The sequence below is a fragment of the Accipiter gentilis genome, chromosome 7 (genome assembly GCF_929443795.1).
Source record: "Accipiter gentilis chromosome 7, bAccGen1.1, whole genome shotgun sequence".
Lineage (NCBI taxonomy): Eukaryota > Metazoa > Chordata > Aves > Accipitriformes > Accipitridae > Astur > Astur gentilis.
This window is the reverse complement of record NC_064886.1, coordinates 16,800,974-16,821,179: the sequence shown is the minus strand read 5'-3', so window position 1 is coordinate 16,821,179 and position 20,206 is coordinate 16,800,974. Positions and strand designations below refer to the sequence as shown.

General features: G+C 37.5%; 1 protein-coding gene across 5 annotated transcripts; it reads right to left on the bottom strand.

Annotated features, from left to right (window-relative positions):
- Nucleotides 1–5,362: 5,362 nt before the first annotated feature.
- On the bottom strand, nucleotides 5,363–19,995 carry ZCCHC8 (zinc finger CCHC-type containing 8). Of its 5 annotated transcripts, none has more exons than XM_049805400.1 (14): nucleotides 19,770–19,995; nucleotides 18,648–18,690; nucleotides 17,945–18,019; nucleotides 17,336–17,441; nucleotides 16,510–16,587; nucleotides 16,089–16,192; nucleotides 14,253–14,318; nucleotides 12,236–12,299; nucleotides 11,625–11,767; nucleotides 10,703–10,845; nucleotides 9,810–9,925; nucleotides 8,595–8,678; nucleotides 7,632–7,746; nucleotides 5,363–6,874 (listed from the first exon to the last, which is right to left on the bottom strand). In XM_049805400.1, the coding sequence occupies exons 1-14, from the start codon at nucleotides 19,951–19,953 to the stop codon at nucleotides 6,066–6,068; spliced, it is 2,130 nt and encodes a 709-aa protein (XP_049661357.1). In that variant the 5' UTR covers nucleotides 19,954–19,995; the 3' UTR covers nucleotides 5,363–6,065. The 5 variants fall into 5 exon arrangements, with proteins under 5 accessions (XP_049661357.1, XP_049661358.1, XP_049661359.1 ...); XM_049805401.1 differs by having other exon boundaries at nucleotides 12,236–12,296; XM_049805402.1 differs by lacking the exon at nucleotides 19,770–19,995 and adding an exon at nucleotides 19,236–19,759 and having other exon boundaries at nucleotides 18,648–18,852.
- Between the last annotated feature and the right edge of the window lie 211 nt (nucleotides 19,996–20,206).

The following is a 20,206-nucleotide window of genomic DNA, read 5'->3' as shown; positions in this document are numbered from 1 at the left end:
CAAGATCAAAGTAATCTTGTAGGAAACAAGGGAGTTAGTTACCCATCATTAACCAGTATCAACCTTCATACCATGAAAAAGTAGCTTTAGAGCAACTGTAACTTAAGTTCATCCCAATTAGAAATGATTGACTTAGCTTCTGTGTACCAGTCTACACTTAGATGGATATATGCTGACTGTGATAACAGTAACATGTAGTATGTTCACAACCAATTTGTAGCAATCATTATAAAAAAAGATGCTGGTACTATAAATCACAGTACTATAAAGGACTAAATATGACTGTGAGCCAGAATATCTTTGATTCCAGTCCTAATGGCTCTTTTCTGAACTGCATGACCATAATATACAGATGTTTTCATAACCCTATGAAAACAGGAACTGCTGGATGCTCCAGGGAAATTCAGGATGCTGACATAACTACTGGCATCCTGGCCACAAGTATAAGGCCTACTTTAGAATTAAAATTGTTCTCTTCAGTAATGTGGGAACACCAGTTGAAATTGTTTCTGCCCTTTTTCAGATGTGAAGGGTCCAAAATTATTGAAGCTTTCAGAATAGCTAAAACATTGTTCTTTAAGAACTGCATTTAAGGATACCCTGACTTAAGAGATACATTTTTATATTCCATGGGACATATCCATACAAGTATAACGATTCTGCGTACAGCATTTTTTTTTCCCCTGAATGATCTCTTCAATGAGTACATTTGGCAGTTCCTATACATAACTGATGGTCACACCTGCTTCAGAAAAAGCAACTAATTGTTTCGGTTTTGGTTTTTTTTGTTTGTTTGTTTGTTTTTTAATCATGGAAGTGCTGCTTCAAAAAATCCGAGCACAGAAACTTGCACTATTATTTTCTGTAGTTTTTTGTGGTTTTGCAAGAACACAACAGGATTCCCCCCATATCTTTTAACCCAAGTGGTACATTTTGCTCATCTATTTACAGCTATATTGATTCTAAAGAGATTTAGTGTCCTGAAGCCTCAAGCTTACTCTAATTATTTCTGGCTTTAAATTTATGTCTCTAAAACTGGCAGTCTTTGACTGATAGATTAACGCTATTAATTGTCATGTATGCAACAGTTCCAGAAAAATAGTGCAGGCGCGGCAGTTACTTTCACAGTTTAGTGGATTGAAAGGCTGCAAGAAGTCTTTCCATTCTTAATGTACTTACTGTTTTCCTTCTCTAGGGTCAGCCGTACTACCCAGCAGCAGTAAAAAAAGCTCTGCAAGTCCATGTTTGTTGGTGTGCTACACAAGACAAACTTTCATCCAATTTTACATTATTTATTCTACCCAACATGGGTTAAACAACAGAAAACAGTATTTAAACAGTATTTAAAGAATCCTTTCCGCATGCCTGTTTAAACAAGGCGCTTAATTTAACAATAATGATCATCTTAAGAATGTTTCTTTTCACAGATAACTGAGAAACCATAGTCTATTAAAAAAGATGGGACTATGCAAATCATTCTACCACTTATGTAAATACCACCAAAAGCTGAATTCTCACCTACAGAGAAGCAAAGCAGGTCTTCTGTTCCTATTGAGAGCACTGCCTTCTTAAGAAAGGGTAAATACATTTTTATTCAGTCATTGGATGATAGCTAAATATACATTGTAAAAAATCTTACATCAAATCTTTGTTGGTTGTAGTTAACTAAAGTTTAGGAAGTGTCCAACTGTCACACATTAATTACCATGTTATTAAATCCATCCTGTTTGTAAGCTTCTCCAAGGATCAAGACCAATTCTGACCTCTGACTCACCCCCTCCTACCCCCCAAAATGCAAGTATGACTCTACAATGTATTCTTAGGAACAGCATCAATCTTCAATGGCATTTACTTACCAGAGGCAATACAGCCGTGTTACAAAATGAAGGTACTGGAGAGTTCCATGGAAACTACCAATGCATTTGAAATGCTTTAATTATATTTGAGCTTCTTCCTCCTTTTCATTTTTCTTTTTTTTTTCCCCAGTTATCCTGCCTTACAGAGTTTGCAGTAAAAATAGTAACTCTTAGCAGCTAACGTGTCTTTCAGATATCTTCTAGAATCTCAGCTATTTCTCTTTCCGTGACATTTTAAGCACTGTGAATTAGATTATAAAAATGTAAGTTAGAAATTCAAATCTTTTTAAGAGACAACTAGCCACCTGACCAATAACCTGAATATTTTGCACAGATTAGATATTTTTAGATGTGCATAAGCATTTTAAAATACTTTTGCTGTTCCAAATGCTGTAAACAAACATGAGTACTATGCCAACAGGAATCTGTGGGAAAATTTGAGTGATGCCTGCTCACACTGTACCCACCTCATTACAAATTTTATTACTCATTCATTTTAGCAAACTCTAATCTAGGTTATTATGCCACACCCATCACCATGGGAATGTGACTTAAAAGTACCAGCAATACTTTGCTATTCAGCTTTTTCTCAGACCTTGTAGTGTGATCTGATTGCAGTTTCAATATACAAAAACTATTTGAGTAGTTACACCTGACAGATTCAAAAAATTCAGTAATTACAAGCATCTTCAGCAGAGCAACAATATATAGCACTTGATAGGAGCAGTGAAGTATAGATAAATAGCTAAGAGATCAAGATTAATTCATTCTTAACCATGAGAGAAACAGCAGGGGTAACTCCCCATCCCTAATTAACTGTCTTACAGCAGGGGTAAATACAGTAGGAGTTTTACTTACTGGTTCTGCTCAATCTTCTCGGATCATCATCCATACTGACCGCCACCTCCATAGAAAGAACAATTTAAAAGACAAGTTTTAAAAGAACAATTTGGATTGGTTTGGGTTTTGGCAGCCTCAGACTTTAAACATCTACAGATGATTAAGATGGATAGAGTAAGAAAAAAAGGAAGAAGAGTTTTCAATATATGGTATAGGTGGTCTAAGTCTAACAGTTCACGCTCTAATTCGTAACAGGATTCAGGGATAGCCTCTAAATACCATATCCAGACAGCCCAAATGCCAGGCAAGGCCTAGTAACCCACTGCTTTCCACTGACTAGCTCCAATCAGCTCCTGGCTCAGCAGTTTCCTAGTCTCCTGCTAGCAGTCTACTGAAGTGCCTACTTTTGTCTATCAATAACCAACTCATTATACAGATTTTGACTATACAAGAAAATATTTGTGCCACCTATTTATTAATTATATTGATAGCATCAGAAGAGAACGAGCAGTGGTATCAAATGACAATTGACTTGCACCCCAAAACATATTCAAGACAGATGGAGATAATACCAAGACTAAAAGGAGCAAGTCTAAACACCTCCTAACAGTTTTGCAAAAGAAGCACAAAAGCAATATAAAAAAAAATAATTCTGAGCATGCAGACAACTCAGTATTTACAAAAGTCTAGAGCCTTTCATTACGTTAAAACCCCAAGATTGTTAAATGGAAACAATCCCATTTGTGGGAATTTTAATTCAACCATGTATGCAAGTGTAACAGCATGGGACACGTGCTTCCAATTGTAGTAGACTACAGGTGAAGGACAAAAACATTTCCTGGCTTGAACAACTAGTCAGTCCAGTCACTTTGGACAAAAATTTCAGTGGATATAAAGTGTGGACCCAAACATAGTCCATTCCTGCCCCAAGCCCTGCCCCCCCAATAATACTTGCTTTAGATACCAGAAGACATAATCTTCCAAATATGAAAAAGAGCTGTATCTCCAAGTAGTTTGTGTGCAGCAAATACAAGAATGACCAAAGTGATAAAAAATGCTGAACAATTTAAAATTCAAAGCCTTATGAAAATTAAAGATTTAACATATTTAAACTAGAATTTACCATTACATTAAAAGCCGTGTTGCTGAAATGACTTCACTTTACCCTTACTCTAATACCTTCAATATAAATCTTGGAAACAATAAGTTAAAAGCTACTTTAATGAGAAGTCTGAGAATTTGTAGAAACAATAAAGACTTATCTATTCTGACCAGTTAGGTGGAAGGGTGATTTATTATGAATTTGTCAACACACAGAGCACTGTATGGGTACTGAGCATATGAGGATGATTTTCATCTTGCGGATTCTGTAAGCAAGGCAGAACTACGCAGGTGCTCCTGTAAAGTTTAGGCTGCATGTCCTACTAAAGCAGTAGCATTTCATAAGAGCTATTAAAAAAAGATCTTCCAAGGTGTGGAGAGAGAACTACATGTTTAAAACATGAGCACCTCAACACACCCAAAAGGTGTGTACACTTGAAATCATTACCTCATGCCCTGCATCACATTATCATCCACGTGTGAATGATGCAGCACACAGCACATAATGGCTTGTGTAAACTGTCATTACTAGCTTTTAATGCCATGGTAGGAGATGGCATGGAGAAAGTACAAGATCTCTATATGCTTCCCAACAGAGATTTCTTTCTAAAGTGTGTGGAAGCTGGAAGCAACATACTATTTCACTATCCATTCCTCTTACAGAAAGTAATACTATTTCTCCTATAAAAAGTGGGGTGGGGGGGAAAGCCTTTTATTTTAGCACATACAATGAACATTTACCTTGACCACTGCTTTCCAAATGCAACCAGCTAAACTGAATTGGCATATGCTGCAAGAAGTTTTTTTAGCCTCTCAGAAGACAATCAGTTCATATGTAAGACACTTTGATTTTCCCTTCCTGTAAAGTTTAGAGGAAAAAAAGGAAATAAATATAAAAGCTTTAACTACAAAAAGCCTGGGGTCTTCTTAAGCATTCAAATGCAGAGCATACTAATATATGGATCTTTGGGAAATACGTACTATCTGTAAAGCCATGAATTTTAAAAAGTAAGTTCAGTCTCTGAAGTTACCTTATCAAAAACACCTTTGAACATCCCCCCTTCACAAGTCTTTTCTTAGACACCTGAAAATACTTTGGTTTACTATGCACCTCAGTTGGCTGGGAAGACTTTTTTCCTGCATTTATATAAGGACAAACAAATGCTTTACCAGCTCCAGAGAATCCTGTTAAGTCAATCTAGTACTCCCTCTGTTGGCAATGCAAATTATGTACAGTCATTTCACCTGCAGATGCCCCTGAAGACAATTTTAACAGAAGGGAAAAGTGTTAGAACAATTAATCAACAGAATTATAACACTTTTAAGCTTTTAGGCGTGGTCAATTCTTCAGATTATGAAAACTGAATGATATGGCAAGGTTCTATTTAAGTAGCTAAAATAATTTTAACAGTTTCTTGATTATGAAAACCTGAACCCAATAGTTGTGACCCTTCCTAAAATATTTAACTTTATTCACCCTCTTTTTAAACAGCTTTTCTAATTTTCTTCAGCAGCTAATTTTCAAAAATCAGCAGTTCCGAGTGTTTAGGACTCGAAAAAAAATCTTTATATAAAAGCTCATTTATTAAACATCTGTACACAACAATGAACATGTATGTACAGCAAGTTTACATGAAGGATGATGTTACAAAAGATACAGTGGTAATTAAAACTGACCCACATAAATAATTTATAAAAATATTTGAAATGGTGAAGATAATGCTGGTAATCCCTGATTATTTTCATCCAATTGTCAGGATTTTGATGATGTGGGAAATCTTTATGTTAGACCTTTTTAAAAACATTCTGAATATATTAAACTTATCTACAGGATAATTAGCAAAATGTATAAAGTATAGATTATTGTACAAAGGACAGATATTAAAAAAATCACCAATCCACGTGAAACTCAAGGACAATATAAATCTTAGCCAAAGTAATGAACAGCAAAACACAAACTCCTCTTTTTATTGTTTCATGTATTGGCAAGTAAATTGCTCTTAACAAATCAACAGTCCTACTATTCCTCAGTGGAAGGATGCAATCTGGGAAAACTCTGTATTTTCTGGCTGCATTGGTGGTCCTGGTCAATACGAAAGCCCTGCACTGACTTCAGTTCCAAAGAAAAACAGGGCAGAGCTGTTATTTGTCAAGATTTTTTCCTTCCCACAAAAGGATAAAGAAGGTTATCCGAGTTTGTAAAATTGGAGGAGGAAAGAGAAGGAAGCAGGGATTTGGACATAAGAAACAAAGGAAGAATAGTTAAGACTAAGTCTTTTTCTTTTGCTGGTTTCTTGGGGAATTTTTTAACACACTTCTTATTCGTAGATAAACACCTGTTGATTCTGCCATATTTTCAAATTCAAATGGTGTTATGCCTGCAGCAAACTTGCTCATATCAGGAACAAGACTGGAGTTTTTTGCAGATGATTCAGTGCTTGTTACCACTTTATTACTGCCTGTATTTTCTCCATCATTAACCTCACGGTTGGGAGCAGGCATGGTTTTATCCAGCAAGCCTTCAGAATCTGTATTATCAGGATTTTCCTTGAAATTAAGTAAACTGTCTTCTGGATTAGGACTAGTTATAGAACGTTCATTTTCTGTTATCTGTTCACTGATGTTGGAAAACCTAGTTTCCACTGTAATCACCTTATCTGATGATCTTACTTCTGCAACAAGATCTACTTCATTCCTAGATGGTGATGATGTAACAGAATTTCCAGTTAAAGGTGTATCAACAGGAATCTCAGAGTCACTGTTTGTGCTTTCTGCCTGCTCTAATGCTGCCCAGATTAATCGCTGCTGTTCCTCTAGCTCTTCCAAGGTCAGAGTATCCTCATCCATTATCGAGTCCACTATTTTTGGCTGAGGAATATCACTGGAAGGATTCAATGGTGGAGTAGTCCTAGGAAGGGGAGGGCGTGTTGGAGTTGAAGGTTGAGGTGGTGTAAGATTTAGTGGAGGTGTTCCTCGTGGTAAAGGAGGAGGAGTTGACATCGATGGATGTCCAGGTGGCAGTGGAGGTTGGAACTGAAAACTGTTGTGAGTTTGAGATCTTTGTGACACTTCCAGGTCTAGAAACAGATTAAAAGACTTCTATTAGAATCTGAAATCTGATGAGGACAAGATTCAAAGTGCCAATGTTCTGATTAACTAGCAGACTTATGTCTTTTCATCCTTGGTTTTCAGCTGAGAGAACAAACTTTTTGAAGGTTTTAATATCCACTGAAACTATGTTTTTGGGGATTTTAGCTCTGCTAGCCATTCAAGGAAAAAAAAAAAAAGATAAAATACTCTTGAGGGTATTGAGAACAAACTTATTCCACACCAAGGCACACTGAAGGATTCCCTCATAGGAAATCCAAAAGGAAAGCCAGAAGTTTCTCTAGCTATTCTAACATTTAAACAATACTGTAAGTCCTCCTGTGAGTGTGACTCATTTTTAAGATGTTGTCAGCTTGTAACTTCCTACATTACTTCAAATATTTAAGGATTTGGAGATCTTCCTAACAGATGTTTCTTTAGGATACATTTGAAGTAAAGAGATCAGAATTTGTAACCTAACATTCCAATTGCTCTGAGCACATTTGAAACCTCCTTCTTGGTACTGGAAGATATGACAAGCACAGCAACAGAGAATGCTTATTATAGAGGCCCAAATAAAACTACAGTAGGACACTGCTAGTATATGTTAGCATTTACATTAATTACCACCATAACAAATATTAACATACTGGTTTCTCTTCAGGAACACTGACATTTCAATTCAGAGCAAGTTATTGTGAAAATAAAAACTGAAATTAGAAAAAAATAATTGCAGAATAACTATACCAGAATCTAGGTCCATGTCAGCTGCTGGTACCTCCAAATTGTCATCTTTTGGTCGTTTAGAATGATGAGACCTTGACTGAGATGCAGCCCTTTTATTGCTAGATTTTGGACTTGGCTGAAAAGAAATTATCCAGGAAAACAAAAGATATCAGTATTAAATTCTACAAGGTAACATTTCCAGCTATAAGAATATACTTAAAGCAATTTCTAACTATACAATCATTTGGCGACCCAGCGTGTAAACTAGACACTGAAGTTTGAGAGACTTAATGCAACTGAATAGAACTGTAATCTTGTTCAGGTTTAAGTGGCAAAAGAAAAGACTGTCTGCATTCCAAACACAGGATTATGACCAAGTCCCCACCTGGACACCTAGATCTTATGAGACCATCACAAGTCAAGTATTGCACATCCCTTTCTGGCAGGCTTAGAATTTATTTTTTTAATTCCATATAGCATTACACTTTGGGACTGAGAGCATAGCATGCATCTTCACCCTTAACTCAGAGTAATGTACAGTAGATAACACTGGGCTAGAGTCACATTAGCGAAGACCTGAGAATGATACAAGACAGGACTACCGTATCTTTTCTCAAGTCACTGTAATAAGGTTACTGTAAATCACAACTACACAAGTAAGCTTTTCACTTATTAGGGAAGTCTGGAACTAAGACTGGTTTTAGGCTGTAAAAGTTTATAGCAACCTTTTTTCACAACTGTTTATAAAATATTGCACACTTGGGATCTGCTTATATTAATTGAAATAATGGAATTTGTTCTAAACATGAAGCTCCTTTTTGTTAGAACAGGTAAACCAAGCATCAGCATTTCATGCCTGGTAGCGTCAGTAAGAAAGTCTATCCCCTTGTGCAAAAAAGAAGATATAAACAAGAGGTCATCACTGGCTATGCTAATTACAAGACTACTTCTCCCACCCCCCCAATAACAATGAGATATATTCACCGCATGAAAATTTGAAAGGTAGTTAGCAAAAACATCCTTCTGTTGAGATGGCTGCATGGGGATGGAACCAAATATCTGCCATTCCTACAGGGGAAAAAAAAAAAGGAAGGAAATAATGTTGCATATGGTTGGCTAGTAACACAACAGTAAAACTTAAGAGAAACACTTGAGAGATTAACAAGCCAAGATGAATTCCAGTTCTCATCAAAAGCCTCATTTATTAGAGTAAATAGATCTTTAGTAGAAACTTCTGGCAAACCAAAGTACTCTCACCTGTGAACACAAACAGCTGATGCAATGCACTATGACTGGGTAGTAGGAATAGTAATTTAAAGGAAAAAAAAATCACCTTTACAAAATGTTGTTAACTATTTCATAGCAACTACTCTTCAACATTTGCAACACAACTACAAACCTCCCCTTGAAATAACTGTTCAGACAAAAAAGGCTTACTTTGAAAAACTTAATTTTTAGTCAAAACTAAAAAAAAACAAAGACTGAACTTTGGTTAAGAATACTGAATGAAAAAACACATTTGGAAGCCACTAAATGGGCAAACGTAAAGCTGTAAAAGAAAATGTACAAGTGCTTCTTTTCAATGCACAGGCATTAACATCAGTGATGAAGTTCACTACTAACAGCAGGTTAAAATGCTTTTGAAGATAAAAAGTTCAGCAGCAGCAGCCACAGGAGATTCCTTGTGTGCTCTGTGCTTAAGAGGGCACCCACTATGTGGGTCTTCTGATATGACTTGTTTTGTTCTAGCTGTTACAAAGCTTCCCAGAGGTTGTCCACTGGTCTGATGTAGTTTTCTATGGTTGAAATTATCTTTATGATAACACCCACAGTAATTTTCACATTCCAAGAACATTCAGAGAATTTAGATGTATGAAGGAACAGGCATTCATGTGTGAAGTTTTCTGTAAAAAAAAATAAAAAAATTCAAACTATCCTTGTAGGCTCCTGTTGGTCTCATAACGGAAATAATCACCACAGAAGCACTGTCAGACCCTACCCACGAGAGTTGTGACAGCTATCAGATAGATGGGTGTCATGTCAATTACCTCAATGGCCCCTAGTCCCAAAGCAGGTGCTTAAAAATAAGAGCCTGTTGAAAGAAAATTGTCATATGCAGAATATAAAATGTTAAAACTTGGCTAAAAGTAATTAATGTTACTCAGCATGCTGTTTAGAAGGCAGAGGACAGCCACTTACATCTGGGATCCCACTTGGAGTAGATATATTAAAGCCTGGATAGTTTATCAACTTGGAGACATCGTAAGTGGTGCGTTTTGTTTGGTGAGATCCTTCATCTTCCATTCCACCATCACCTATAATGAAATATAATTATTATTGATGCTAATTAAGAATGTTACCAAAAAAATCCACAGGATTTAAGAACAGGGTTTTGGGGTTTAGAATGTAAGTATTGATAGAAGGCTTTGTAATCCACAAAAGCAATAACAATGACCAAATCTATCAAATACATACGTGAAGCTTCCCCAGAAACCTAACTGGGTATTCATAATAATACTACTCTTCATGAACCATTACTAGCCTCAGAATTTGGCATCAGGACTGTTCTCCGAGATGCAGCATAAATGCTGATCTTAGTAAAAAGCTGGTAAATTATTTGGTAAGTTGGGTTTCAAAAAATGTATTCTCTGCTTGTTGGTGATCTTACTCTTACTATATACGAGTAAGTTACTGAACTTCAGAAAGTACTATGGTTTCTTTCATAAAACATAAGAAAAGAGAAGCTTATTAAAAAAAAAAGGAAGAGGAAATCTGACAACAGGCTATTTGCAAGTCTTGCACAGTTTCACAGGAACTCTGTTCTAAGGGTTGATGAGAGTGAAATCCCACTGACAAAGAGTCATCATCTATGCAATCCAATCATTATAGAAGTTGTTTCATTGTCACATCATAGCTAGATGAAAGGGGAGTATTTTTACATTACTTTAGAAAAGAAAATTTCATTTACAACTTCCTCTCTCTCCCATGAGGAAGATGAAGGTTTACAAACTAGGTACTTTGTCTCCTGAATAGGGTGCAGCCAGTAAACAGCCTGCATTCTGAAAAATGCATTCCCGCAACACATTCCTTACCTTTGCCATCGTAAAGCGCAAGTCCCGAGTACTCCATTTCAGCCTCCTTGAGCCAGCCAGGAGGATAACCGAGCTGACGCATGCGATATATAAATGGAGGAAGACTTTTATCTGTGACACCAAGTGCATCTTGAAGTTCCCCACTAAGTTAAGGAAACAAACAAAACAAAATGTTCTCCACTAAAATCCATGATTGATTTCTGACAAAAGGAAGTTATGAATATTTTGTTGAATTTTAAACTGTCAAGTTAAAATAACTTAGTGTTAGCTCAAACTATATTGCCTGTCAATCCCAAATATAACAATTTTTGGTCAAAACTAGCTCTGCTGTTATAGGTAACTTTTAACACTTTCATTTCTCTATGCTTAAACATTTTGTGAGAATTAGTTCTATGCTGAGAACAACTTACTTGACTTGTTACTTCCGATTCATGGCCTTAACTGTAACTATATTGTCAGGAAGGGTGGAACTTAACACAACACTAAATTTACTGGTGATTTCTTTGGAGACTGCTACAGTCATATTATGGTTTTTTAAAACATTTTGAATAGAGAGAAAAAGAAAGGAAGGGATACTCAAAGCTCAAAATTTTCAGAATTTTGCATGCATTTTTAGTTTATTAGGAACCTAATATATTTGCAATTTGAGTAGCCGAAGAGTAACATTTATCTCCCTACATTAGGGAAAATGCCATGGGAAAGAGTAGGACTATAAAACTACCAATGAGTTTTCATTTGAAAACTACCTGTGCAATTTATTCAACAAAATTTTATTTAGCAAACAAATCTGACTATAATACACCCACAGTTAAGAGTAGCAGATAGACTTAATAGAACTCTGGAAAGTAACATCTGGCACTCCAAAGGTAGAAAAGGTATTCCAGAAAAGCAGTGCAACAGCTAATGGAAGGAAAAGAGATACCTAATTACTCCTGGTTTAAATTTTCCAAACCTCTCTTCTACTTCTTCTGCATGATAACGCTGCTGAAAATTCTGATTGCTCGCTTCACCACAAGCTTCCATAAACTCCTTTCTCTTCTCACTTATACGAGCTGCATTTCGTGGCTTAAAGATAACACAATTGGGAAGTTTAGATTTGGACAATTTAAAGTTTATGCACTCGTTCACCCAACATAAAACTGATACTCCTTGCCCTCAGCATGCTTAATCATTTATCGCATGGCCATGGGATAGAACTACAGTTGTAATGAAAACTACATAGCAAAAAACTAAGAGTATTTGCATTGGATCTAGCAGAGCTCTGAAACAGGAGGAAAGACTCTTCAAACTGAAAAAATGTCCCTCCATAAATTAGAGGAGACATTAAAACCATTACACTACAATATTAATTTATGTTCTGATTTAGTATGTTAGAATTTATAAGTATGAACAGTATAATCTCATCAACAGAGATGAATAACCATTTGTACATCCTGTCCCCAATGCATCTAATTCTTTTTTTTTAAATGGTGCAGTTACACTGAAACATTTCTTCGAGAGCAGCAGTCTTTTGAATACTTATGTAGACTTTACCTTTGGGCAATCTTTCATTTGATGGTCTTCAGAACCACAATTGAAACAATGCGGTTTTGGCCTGCTTAAAAAATGCACAAGAAGTTAAGCCTGAAAATCATTTTGCAATCTTGAATGCACTTAATTATTTTAAATCTTGTTAGATTTTTAGACTTGGAAAGAAAAAAGGTAAGCATTGCTTGCTGACTTCATATGCTGTCTTTTGCTTCTCTTAAATTGACTGCATAATGTTAAACTTCAAAATAGACTAACAATATTGTTTATTTCACAGTCCTAAGGGGAACACAAGAAATGAGAAAAACACAGGCACAGCATTTGGTAGTGGGGGGGAAGAATACATGACGGCATGTGGAGAGAAGGACAGGGGAGAGAGAGAGAAAGCGAGAAAGAGAGTGAGAGAGCAAGCGAGGAGAACTAAAATTACAGTGGAAAAGTAGTACTTCCAGGCAGAAATGGAGTTTTTCTATCCCATATAATAGAGATCTATTCCTTTAAGAGGGAATAGAATAGTCATACAATAATTCAGGCTGGATCTCAGGAGATCTCTAATCCAGTTTCTTAATCAAAGCTGGGTCAGCTATGAGATCAGACCAGGTCGCTCAGGGCTTTATCCAGTTGGGTCTTGAACATCTCTCAGGATGGAGACTGCATAACCTCTCTGGGCAACTTGATCCAATAGTTTACTATCCTAAAGGTGGAAAAGCTTTTCCTTATATCATGCGGCAGATAGAAGAGTATTCATTGAAGGATTTCTGATTAAATATGTAAACATTTACATAGATAGTGTCAATAAATGAAAACAAAACCTACATACTAAAGCTTACGCTATGTCCAGAGGAAGGAAAGTGAAGATGTTAAAACAATACCTTTAACTCTAGAGCACAGATAAGGAACCCCTCAATTTAATATGCCTGTAGTACATTAATACCTCTATTTCTCTTTTTATTCTTGTATCGTCAGAGGTCTGATCCTTTTCACAATACTAAGAATCAGTTACCAGTAGAAACAAGTAGGAGAGCACGGCTACTTCTTTGGAAAGTCCTGGTCCACGGTTTGAACAAGTTATTGCATATTGTGAAATTGTGCACTGAAAACCTGGAATGGAACTGCAGCTAGCTTCAAGCTTATTTTTCCTTGTAAATTCATACCATGGCAGCAAACATTTTCAGCATTATAGGGAGGGAAAATCCCAATCTCTTACCAGATTTTAGAGAAGGATTTCTTATCTGAATGTTGGTTTTTTACCGAATTAGGATGGGAACCAGAAGTGGAGGCAAAAGGATGACACAAGAATGAGTGTCCAGGGTAACCCCCCCACACGCACACACTCCAACCACTTCAAGCTTCTAGCAAGCTAAAGTGAAGCACATCTTCTGCTTCATCTTTACATAGTATTCAAACAGAAATCTGTGGTGATCCAAGTTTTATCATCACCCCTTTTCACAAGCACAACCCTTCAATCTGCTTTCCATTCAGATGGTAGTATTTCTAATCAAACCAGAGTTTAACTCAGCATGCCCCTTTATCTTTGAAATTCCCGCTAAAAGCTTGCCTAGTCTTCATTGCATCTGAAATCAGCGACTTTAGATGCTACAAAGACCACACAAGCTGTCAGTTGGATACATGATTTGCTTTACTTCTTACCTCCCATAAAAACTATACAATCAACTCTAAGATCAGTCTGTCTTAAAAGTCTATAAGTCAGACAGCAGTTGTTCTACAAAACAGGAAGAATGATGGTAGTACACCAGTGCAAGGATGACAAAGCAATCACTAAAAAGGCAAGCAACAGAAGAACTGAATATAAACTTCAGAAAGTTTTTACACATTGATTTTAGGCCCTTCCTAAAGAAAGTCATTAAACAAGAGAGACCCATTGACTGCAAAGCTCAGCACTGGTTTACTTAATTTAAACTCATTGCTCAAGTATGTTCAAGGGTTTAGTATACTAGGGAATAATCACAGTGTACATCTGAACTTTTCAGCTCAAAACTTTATATTTAAGAATAATACAAACCTTTTTGGTTTTACTTGTATTTCTTGTCCATCTAGGGAGAGAATCTGGCTGAAAACTTGCTGATATCTTTAGATTTCAATAAGGAACTGCTACTGGATGAAGCAAAATTTCAATCTTGTTTAAAATATCAGTGAAAACCTAATAGTGCTTTGAATAGAATACTGACTCTTCTGGATTAAGTTACAGATGGGTCCTTGACATGAAGTCCATAGTATAAACTACAGAACTGTATCTACAATAAACTATTTTCTAAGATGGGCTTGCGTTGCTTCCTCCTACCCAATTTCTATCCAATAAGCAATTTTGTTCTTTATCAGCACTTGCTAAAACTACAACACTCTTGTTTATAGGCAAAAGTTTCAAGCTGATAATTCTGATATTCTTCACAGCAGTCTTATTAATAACACATTTTGGTACAGTTTCAAAAATATAACTTGCTTCTCAAGTATGTGGAGACAGGTTGCATCATACTACTTGTGTTTGCTTTTGGACTGCAATGTGTCAGCTGCTCTGCCCATTTGTCTAAAAATGTATGAGGAGACAATAGAGCCGCAAGCAAACCTCATAGTAAAGACTTAACAAGATTCAGTAGAGTTCAGAAGCACAGCAGTTTCCAGAATCTAACAGTTGCTTTTAAAAAGAGCAGATGCCAGATACTAGTCGAACTGACACGTTAATTTAGTGCAGTACTTCAGTCATTCAGAAGCACGGTACCCGATATACCACTTCACTCAAAAGTAAGTGCTATTTTAGGCTTAACGTCATCTATGGAGCTCTAAAGAAAGATGCAGTAAGTACATTTAAAGAACAGTATCAAAGCTAAGCTGGCAGACATGAAACTTTAGCCACACTTAACTTGGCATTTTAGGAGAAATTCCCCTATTAGGCATCTACTTCCTTAATCTAGAGGTTGGGAGACAGTACAAATATCATTCAGAGAAAAAGATTGACTTAATGAACTATAACAGAGACAGCTTTCCAAAGGTAAAAATTACAGCACAGTGCATACACAGTCAAAGGCAGGCACAAGAAAACCCAAGCTAGCCAGCTTATAAATTGGCAATTTTTGTTCATATAGAAGTAATTTTTTTAACACTAGGAAGTGACCTTTACTACAAGCCTGATAACTAGATATTGCAGAAATGAACTGTGAAACTGGTTCTTGTCCTGACTCTTTCTGGGGCAGAGAAGCAATACTGGAAAACCGGGGAGATGAGATTACTTGTGAAACTTCTTGTCCAATTTCTTTTTGTCATGGAGGACTAAAATATTAAAAAACACTTTTCCCAACATTTCCCTCAATCCCACCTTTCAAATACTGGCTTTAACAAACAGTAAAGAACCAACTTTAAAATGGATGCAAGTTAAGAGCATTCCATAGTTAAATTTTATTACAAGACTTTCCCTCTGGCTCCCACATTTGGAAAAAAAACCACCTTACAGCATATTGGAGTTTGCCAAGCCCTTTTCTTCTCCCAAAGAGCAGATTTTACAGTGGAAGAATGCTTATTCGTTATCTGGAATGAGCTGTCATTCCAAACCTGATTACAAACTGGCCCAGGAAATTCCTAAAGTCACAAGATGTATTTATAAGGATAAGGCATTCACTCTTCCCAAGCATAAGCCTTCTAAAAATCAGCAAGCCAATCATATCAAAATACTTACAAGTTTTGAGTAAAAAAAGCTATTAATGACTCATTAAAACTTTTCATCTATAACAACTGATAATAGTTTAGATATTACAATCTACTGAACAGAATCTGAGTTCAATTTACCCACTGGCATTCTTTGGATTTGACAAACGGAAAAAAACCCTTGTTTTAGTAAACAGGATACTTAGGTATTTCCCATCCTTCTGTCAGCTGTGGATTCTCATTTAATATAGGCTGTCCCAGTTTATCGAGACAAAAATTGGTAAAATACAGAACACTTCCTACAACCTGTAGAAAAAAAGTCAGAAAATTGTCAGAAATGTGTCAGCATTTAGGTCAGATTGGTAGCATTTCTATAAATTTACACTGCTTGAAATACTTCCAGGTTTTTTTTCCCCCGCTCTGTAAGAATTTACAAATAATACAAGCCCACACCTGTACAAATAAGTATTTTTTCCAGTGATGTAGCCAAAACATGCTGAACTTAACTGCTATTACACTGATAAATGAAATTTAAGATGATCTTATTTTAATGGCAGTGTATACTGAATATGTAGAATGAAGAGTCAGACCTACCATTGAAGAGTACATAGTCAAAAACTTACACTAAAAGCTTCTTTAGTTTTTTTAACAGAATTCGAGCTTGCTGTTTTACAGTCCTCTTCCAAAAGAACACTGGAAGGCTGACATGAAAAGTAAAAATGCAATTAATTAATTTAAAATAACAGGAAATAGAAGAGCTCCTAAATTACTGAACTATGTAAAAGGCACAGAACATGGAATACAGCTGCTACTCATTCATACATTAGTTAAACAGTAGGATGGAAATGTCTACATCAGTTGTGATGCCTTCCACAGTCCAAAGAAAGACACAGCCCATTTTTAATGTTTTCTTTGATGAGCAATATGCTGCATAAGAACATCTTTATTCTTACCTCAAAAGCTAAGAGAAAGATAGGGAGAAATGTGCCATTTCACCCTTTTATTGAAAGGGAATTCTAAAAAGTGAACGTTAAGTAAAACTCAAAATTCTAAACTAAGAGAAGAAAGTAGAAATTTCCAGATTCTGTTGTTCATCTACACTCTTATATATACTCAAAGTTGGGCCTGTCAGAACAGGATATGTTAAGTTTGTACCTTATGGTCTTTTCTTGATTATTTAAACCAACTTATTGCTTTGCTTTTACACAAATTTCACTAGGAACAGTTTTAAAGAAGCATTTTCATAGGCAGAAAGGCTATTTTCTTTGTCCTGGTCCTCTATTTTTGGAACAAATAGTTATACAACATCTGCTTGAAAGTTACTTGATTTGGAATTAAACAGGAAAAATATCTAGAATTCAGCTATTTAACAGTATTTAGTATTTCAATATTCCTGCTATAAAGATGCAAAAGAAGGAGCACCTACTAACAATTTGAGTTTTAAAGTACCTGTGGCTTAACATTGAAATGCGTTTTTTCTTGTTCACCCCTCTTCTGCTCTTCGTATTTCTGAACTAAATTAAAAACAAAATCTTCAATTTCTTGACGATACTGCCTGTAACAGAGTGAAGTAGTATACAGAGATGAAGACTTGAGGAAGACTGAAACATATGACAGTTGTCTTTTTTTTTAAGCTTTTACTGTTTACTGAAGAACTTAGAAAAGGGGCAGTCAACTTCTTTCCTATCCTCCTCCCTCCCAACCCCCACCAACATGAATGCAATCTATTATTAGACAGCACCCTTACATCAGGGTGGCAAAAAATCAGAGGCAGGGAAAATTTAATTTACTATATTTACCCACAACACTCATGAAACTCAAACTGCTATTCAGACTCACTCCAAGTTCCTGGAAGTCACACTTCATGATAAAAACGGATATGAAAGCAACAGGCCTGCTGTCATATTGCTCATTATCCCTTCTCCCCTTCAAGCTTAACAAGTTTATGTTATTGAATAAAACATATATCCATCCTTTGGGGAAACACTAACATAGCCAAACAAACAAACAAGAAGTCCCATTTCCTGTCAGGATTGCTTTTTCTTGGAAAGTACTTACTTAGAAATTACATTGTTCATAAATAAAATCTGTAACAGAGGTCCATCAAGTTTGGAGTTGTCCACTGAAATTCCACTAGAAGAACAGAACAGAGACACAGACAATGGTTACTGTACTAGCTTCACTGTAAATATTCCCTATCCATTTTATCACAGCAAAGAGTCTGTAGTCCACAGAGAGAGGGAGGATTGGCTAATACAAGTTCTGTCCTTTTAAGAAGTTCCAATTCACTTAAAACAGAAATCATCCTCTTTCAAGCAAAGCAGGTTGCCTGGTGTGAAGTGGAAAGAAAACAAAACAGAACACCACACTACAGAAATCTGCTTCTAATTGCAGTAAACTGTTATAAAATACGATCTCTTATTTATTCAGCCATTTTAATTTACTTGTTCTCACTGCTGAACTTTACAAAAACCTGTTTTCCTAAAGGCCACGTAAGTTTCATAAACAGATAGATACACACAAATAAATAAAGTTACAGCAATACAAACTAAGTTCTTGAAACTGAAGTCTAAAAGACTTTTCAAGAATGGCAATGGCATTTTAGAAAGCCAATATCTGAGCAGGGACAGGGACATAGAAACAAGGTTTCTAAAATATGTTTCTAAAAGACATTGTTACCTCAGGCAGCTATTATCTCAGACAAACTCTATTTCAAACGCATACAGGTCATAAAAAGCATTTTACATCAGCATTAACATACCTAGGACGAGTCAGAATATTCAGCTTCCTTTTAAGTTCTTGATGTTAGTTTATTGTTAAGGAACATTACTTTCTTCAGAAGACACAGACCCACATCTTAATTAAAGGATCAAAACAAACAAGAAAACACCTAACAAGAATTCCACACAATAACTGATGGGGGTTCCTTTTCACTGCACAGAGGATTATTTAAAATCCACCTGCCGCTGAAGAAACACAATAAAATTAAAACCAAACAAACAAAACCCCCAAAAATACCAAACCCCCAAACCACAAAACCCCCCCAAAAACCCTAAACAGGTGGAAAAGAGGACTAGCTGTGACAATCCATATAGTGTAATTTATTACATGTACTATGGTTGAATTGTCAGCTTTATAGTATTTAATTTAAAAAATACCTACAATCATCTCGAAAAAAGTCAACAGTAAGACACACATTCTTGTAAATAGAAAATAAACTGTAAAAAACATTTCAGATTCCACTCTGCTGCAGTATCGAACCCAAAAACCGTTTAGGGTACCAGTCACAATTTAACAGTTTAAAATTATTTTTAGCTATGTTAAAGATGGATTTTCAAAGTGAACATACATCTGTTTCTCTTCTCTAGAAAGGAGTCCAGAGTCAAGTGTTTTAACAGCCATCCCAGCACCAAGAACTCCGCTATCTCCTGGGCCAACTTAAGTGCAGCTGCCACGGACCTGGACGTTCTGAGAATCAAAGTTTTCAGAGAAAACTTCCTCTTAAGCGACGGAAGCAGAAGCCAAGAAAAACCAGCCACCGCACCCAGAGGCGGGCTCGCAGCGGCCCAAGGCGGGAGCCGCCGGGGGAGGGGGGAGGCTGCCCCCCTGCCTGACAAGCTCAACAATCATCGTCCTCAGTACGCGCCAGGGCTCCGGCTGCCAGGCAGAGATTGACAGGGCCTTTCCCCACAGAGGCACAAGGCCCGGCCTCACGGAGGGAGGCGGGAAAAGCCGGAGTCCCTCACGGCGGCCGCGGCCGCCAGCCCCCGCAGGGCAGGCGCCAAGACTGGCCCGGAAGGGAACGGGCGGCAGGAGCGGCGCCCGCCTCTCCCCGCCCCGCTGCGCCCTCCCCGGAGCAGGCCCTGCCTCTCCGTCAGGATATTCTCCGCCCGGAGCCGCCGCACCGTCTCCTCGCGGTCCTGCAGCCGGGCGTACAACTCCTCCAGGGCTTTCTCGGGTCCCTCCTCCTCCTCCTCGAAGCTGAGGCGAGGCGGTGGCGGCGGCCCGTCCTTTTCCTCGAGCTGCTCGAAGAGCTCGCGGTCCCCGAAATCCACCTCAGCCGCCATCTTAAGCTGCAGCAGGAAGGGAGGGGCTAGGGGGGAGGGAGGGGGAAGCTGCCGAGGCGGGGGCAAAGGGCAGAAGGAGCCGCCGCTCGCAGCGGGAGGCGCCGGGCGGGCGGGCCCTCGCCCCGTTGCGGAGCCGGAGGACCACAACTCCCAGCATGCAATGGCGGCAGCCCGCCATGGCGGCGCCCGGCCTGCGGCACTGGGAGATGTAGTCTGCAGCCTGCGGGCAGGCGCGGTGCGTGCTGGGCTGTCC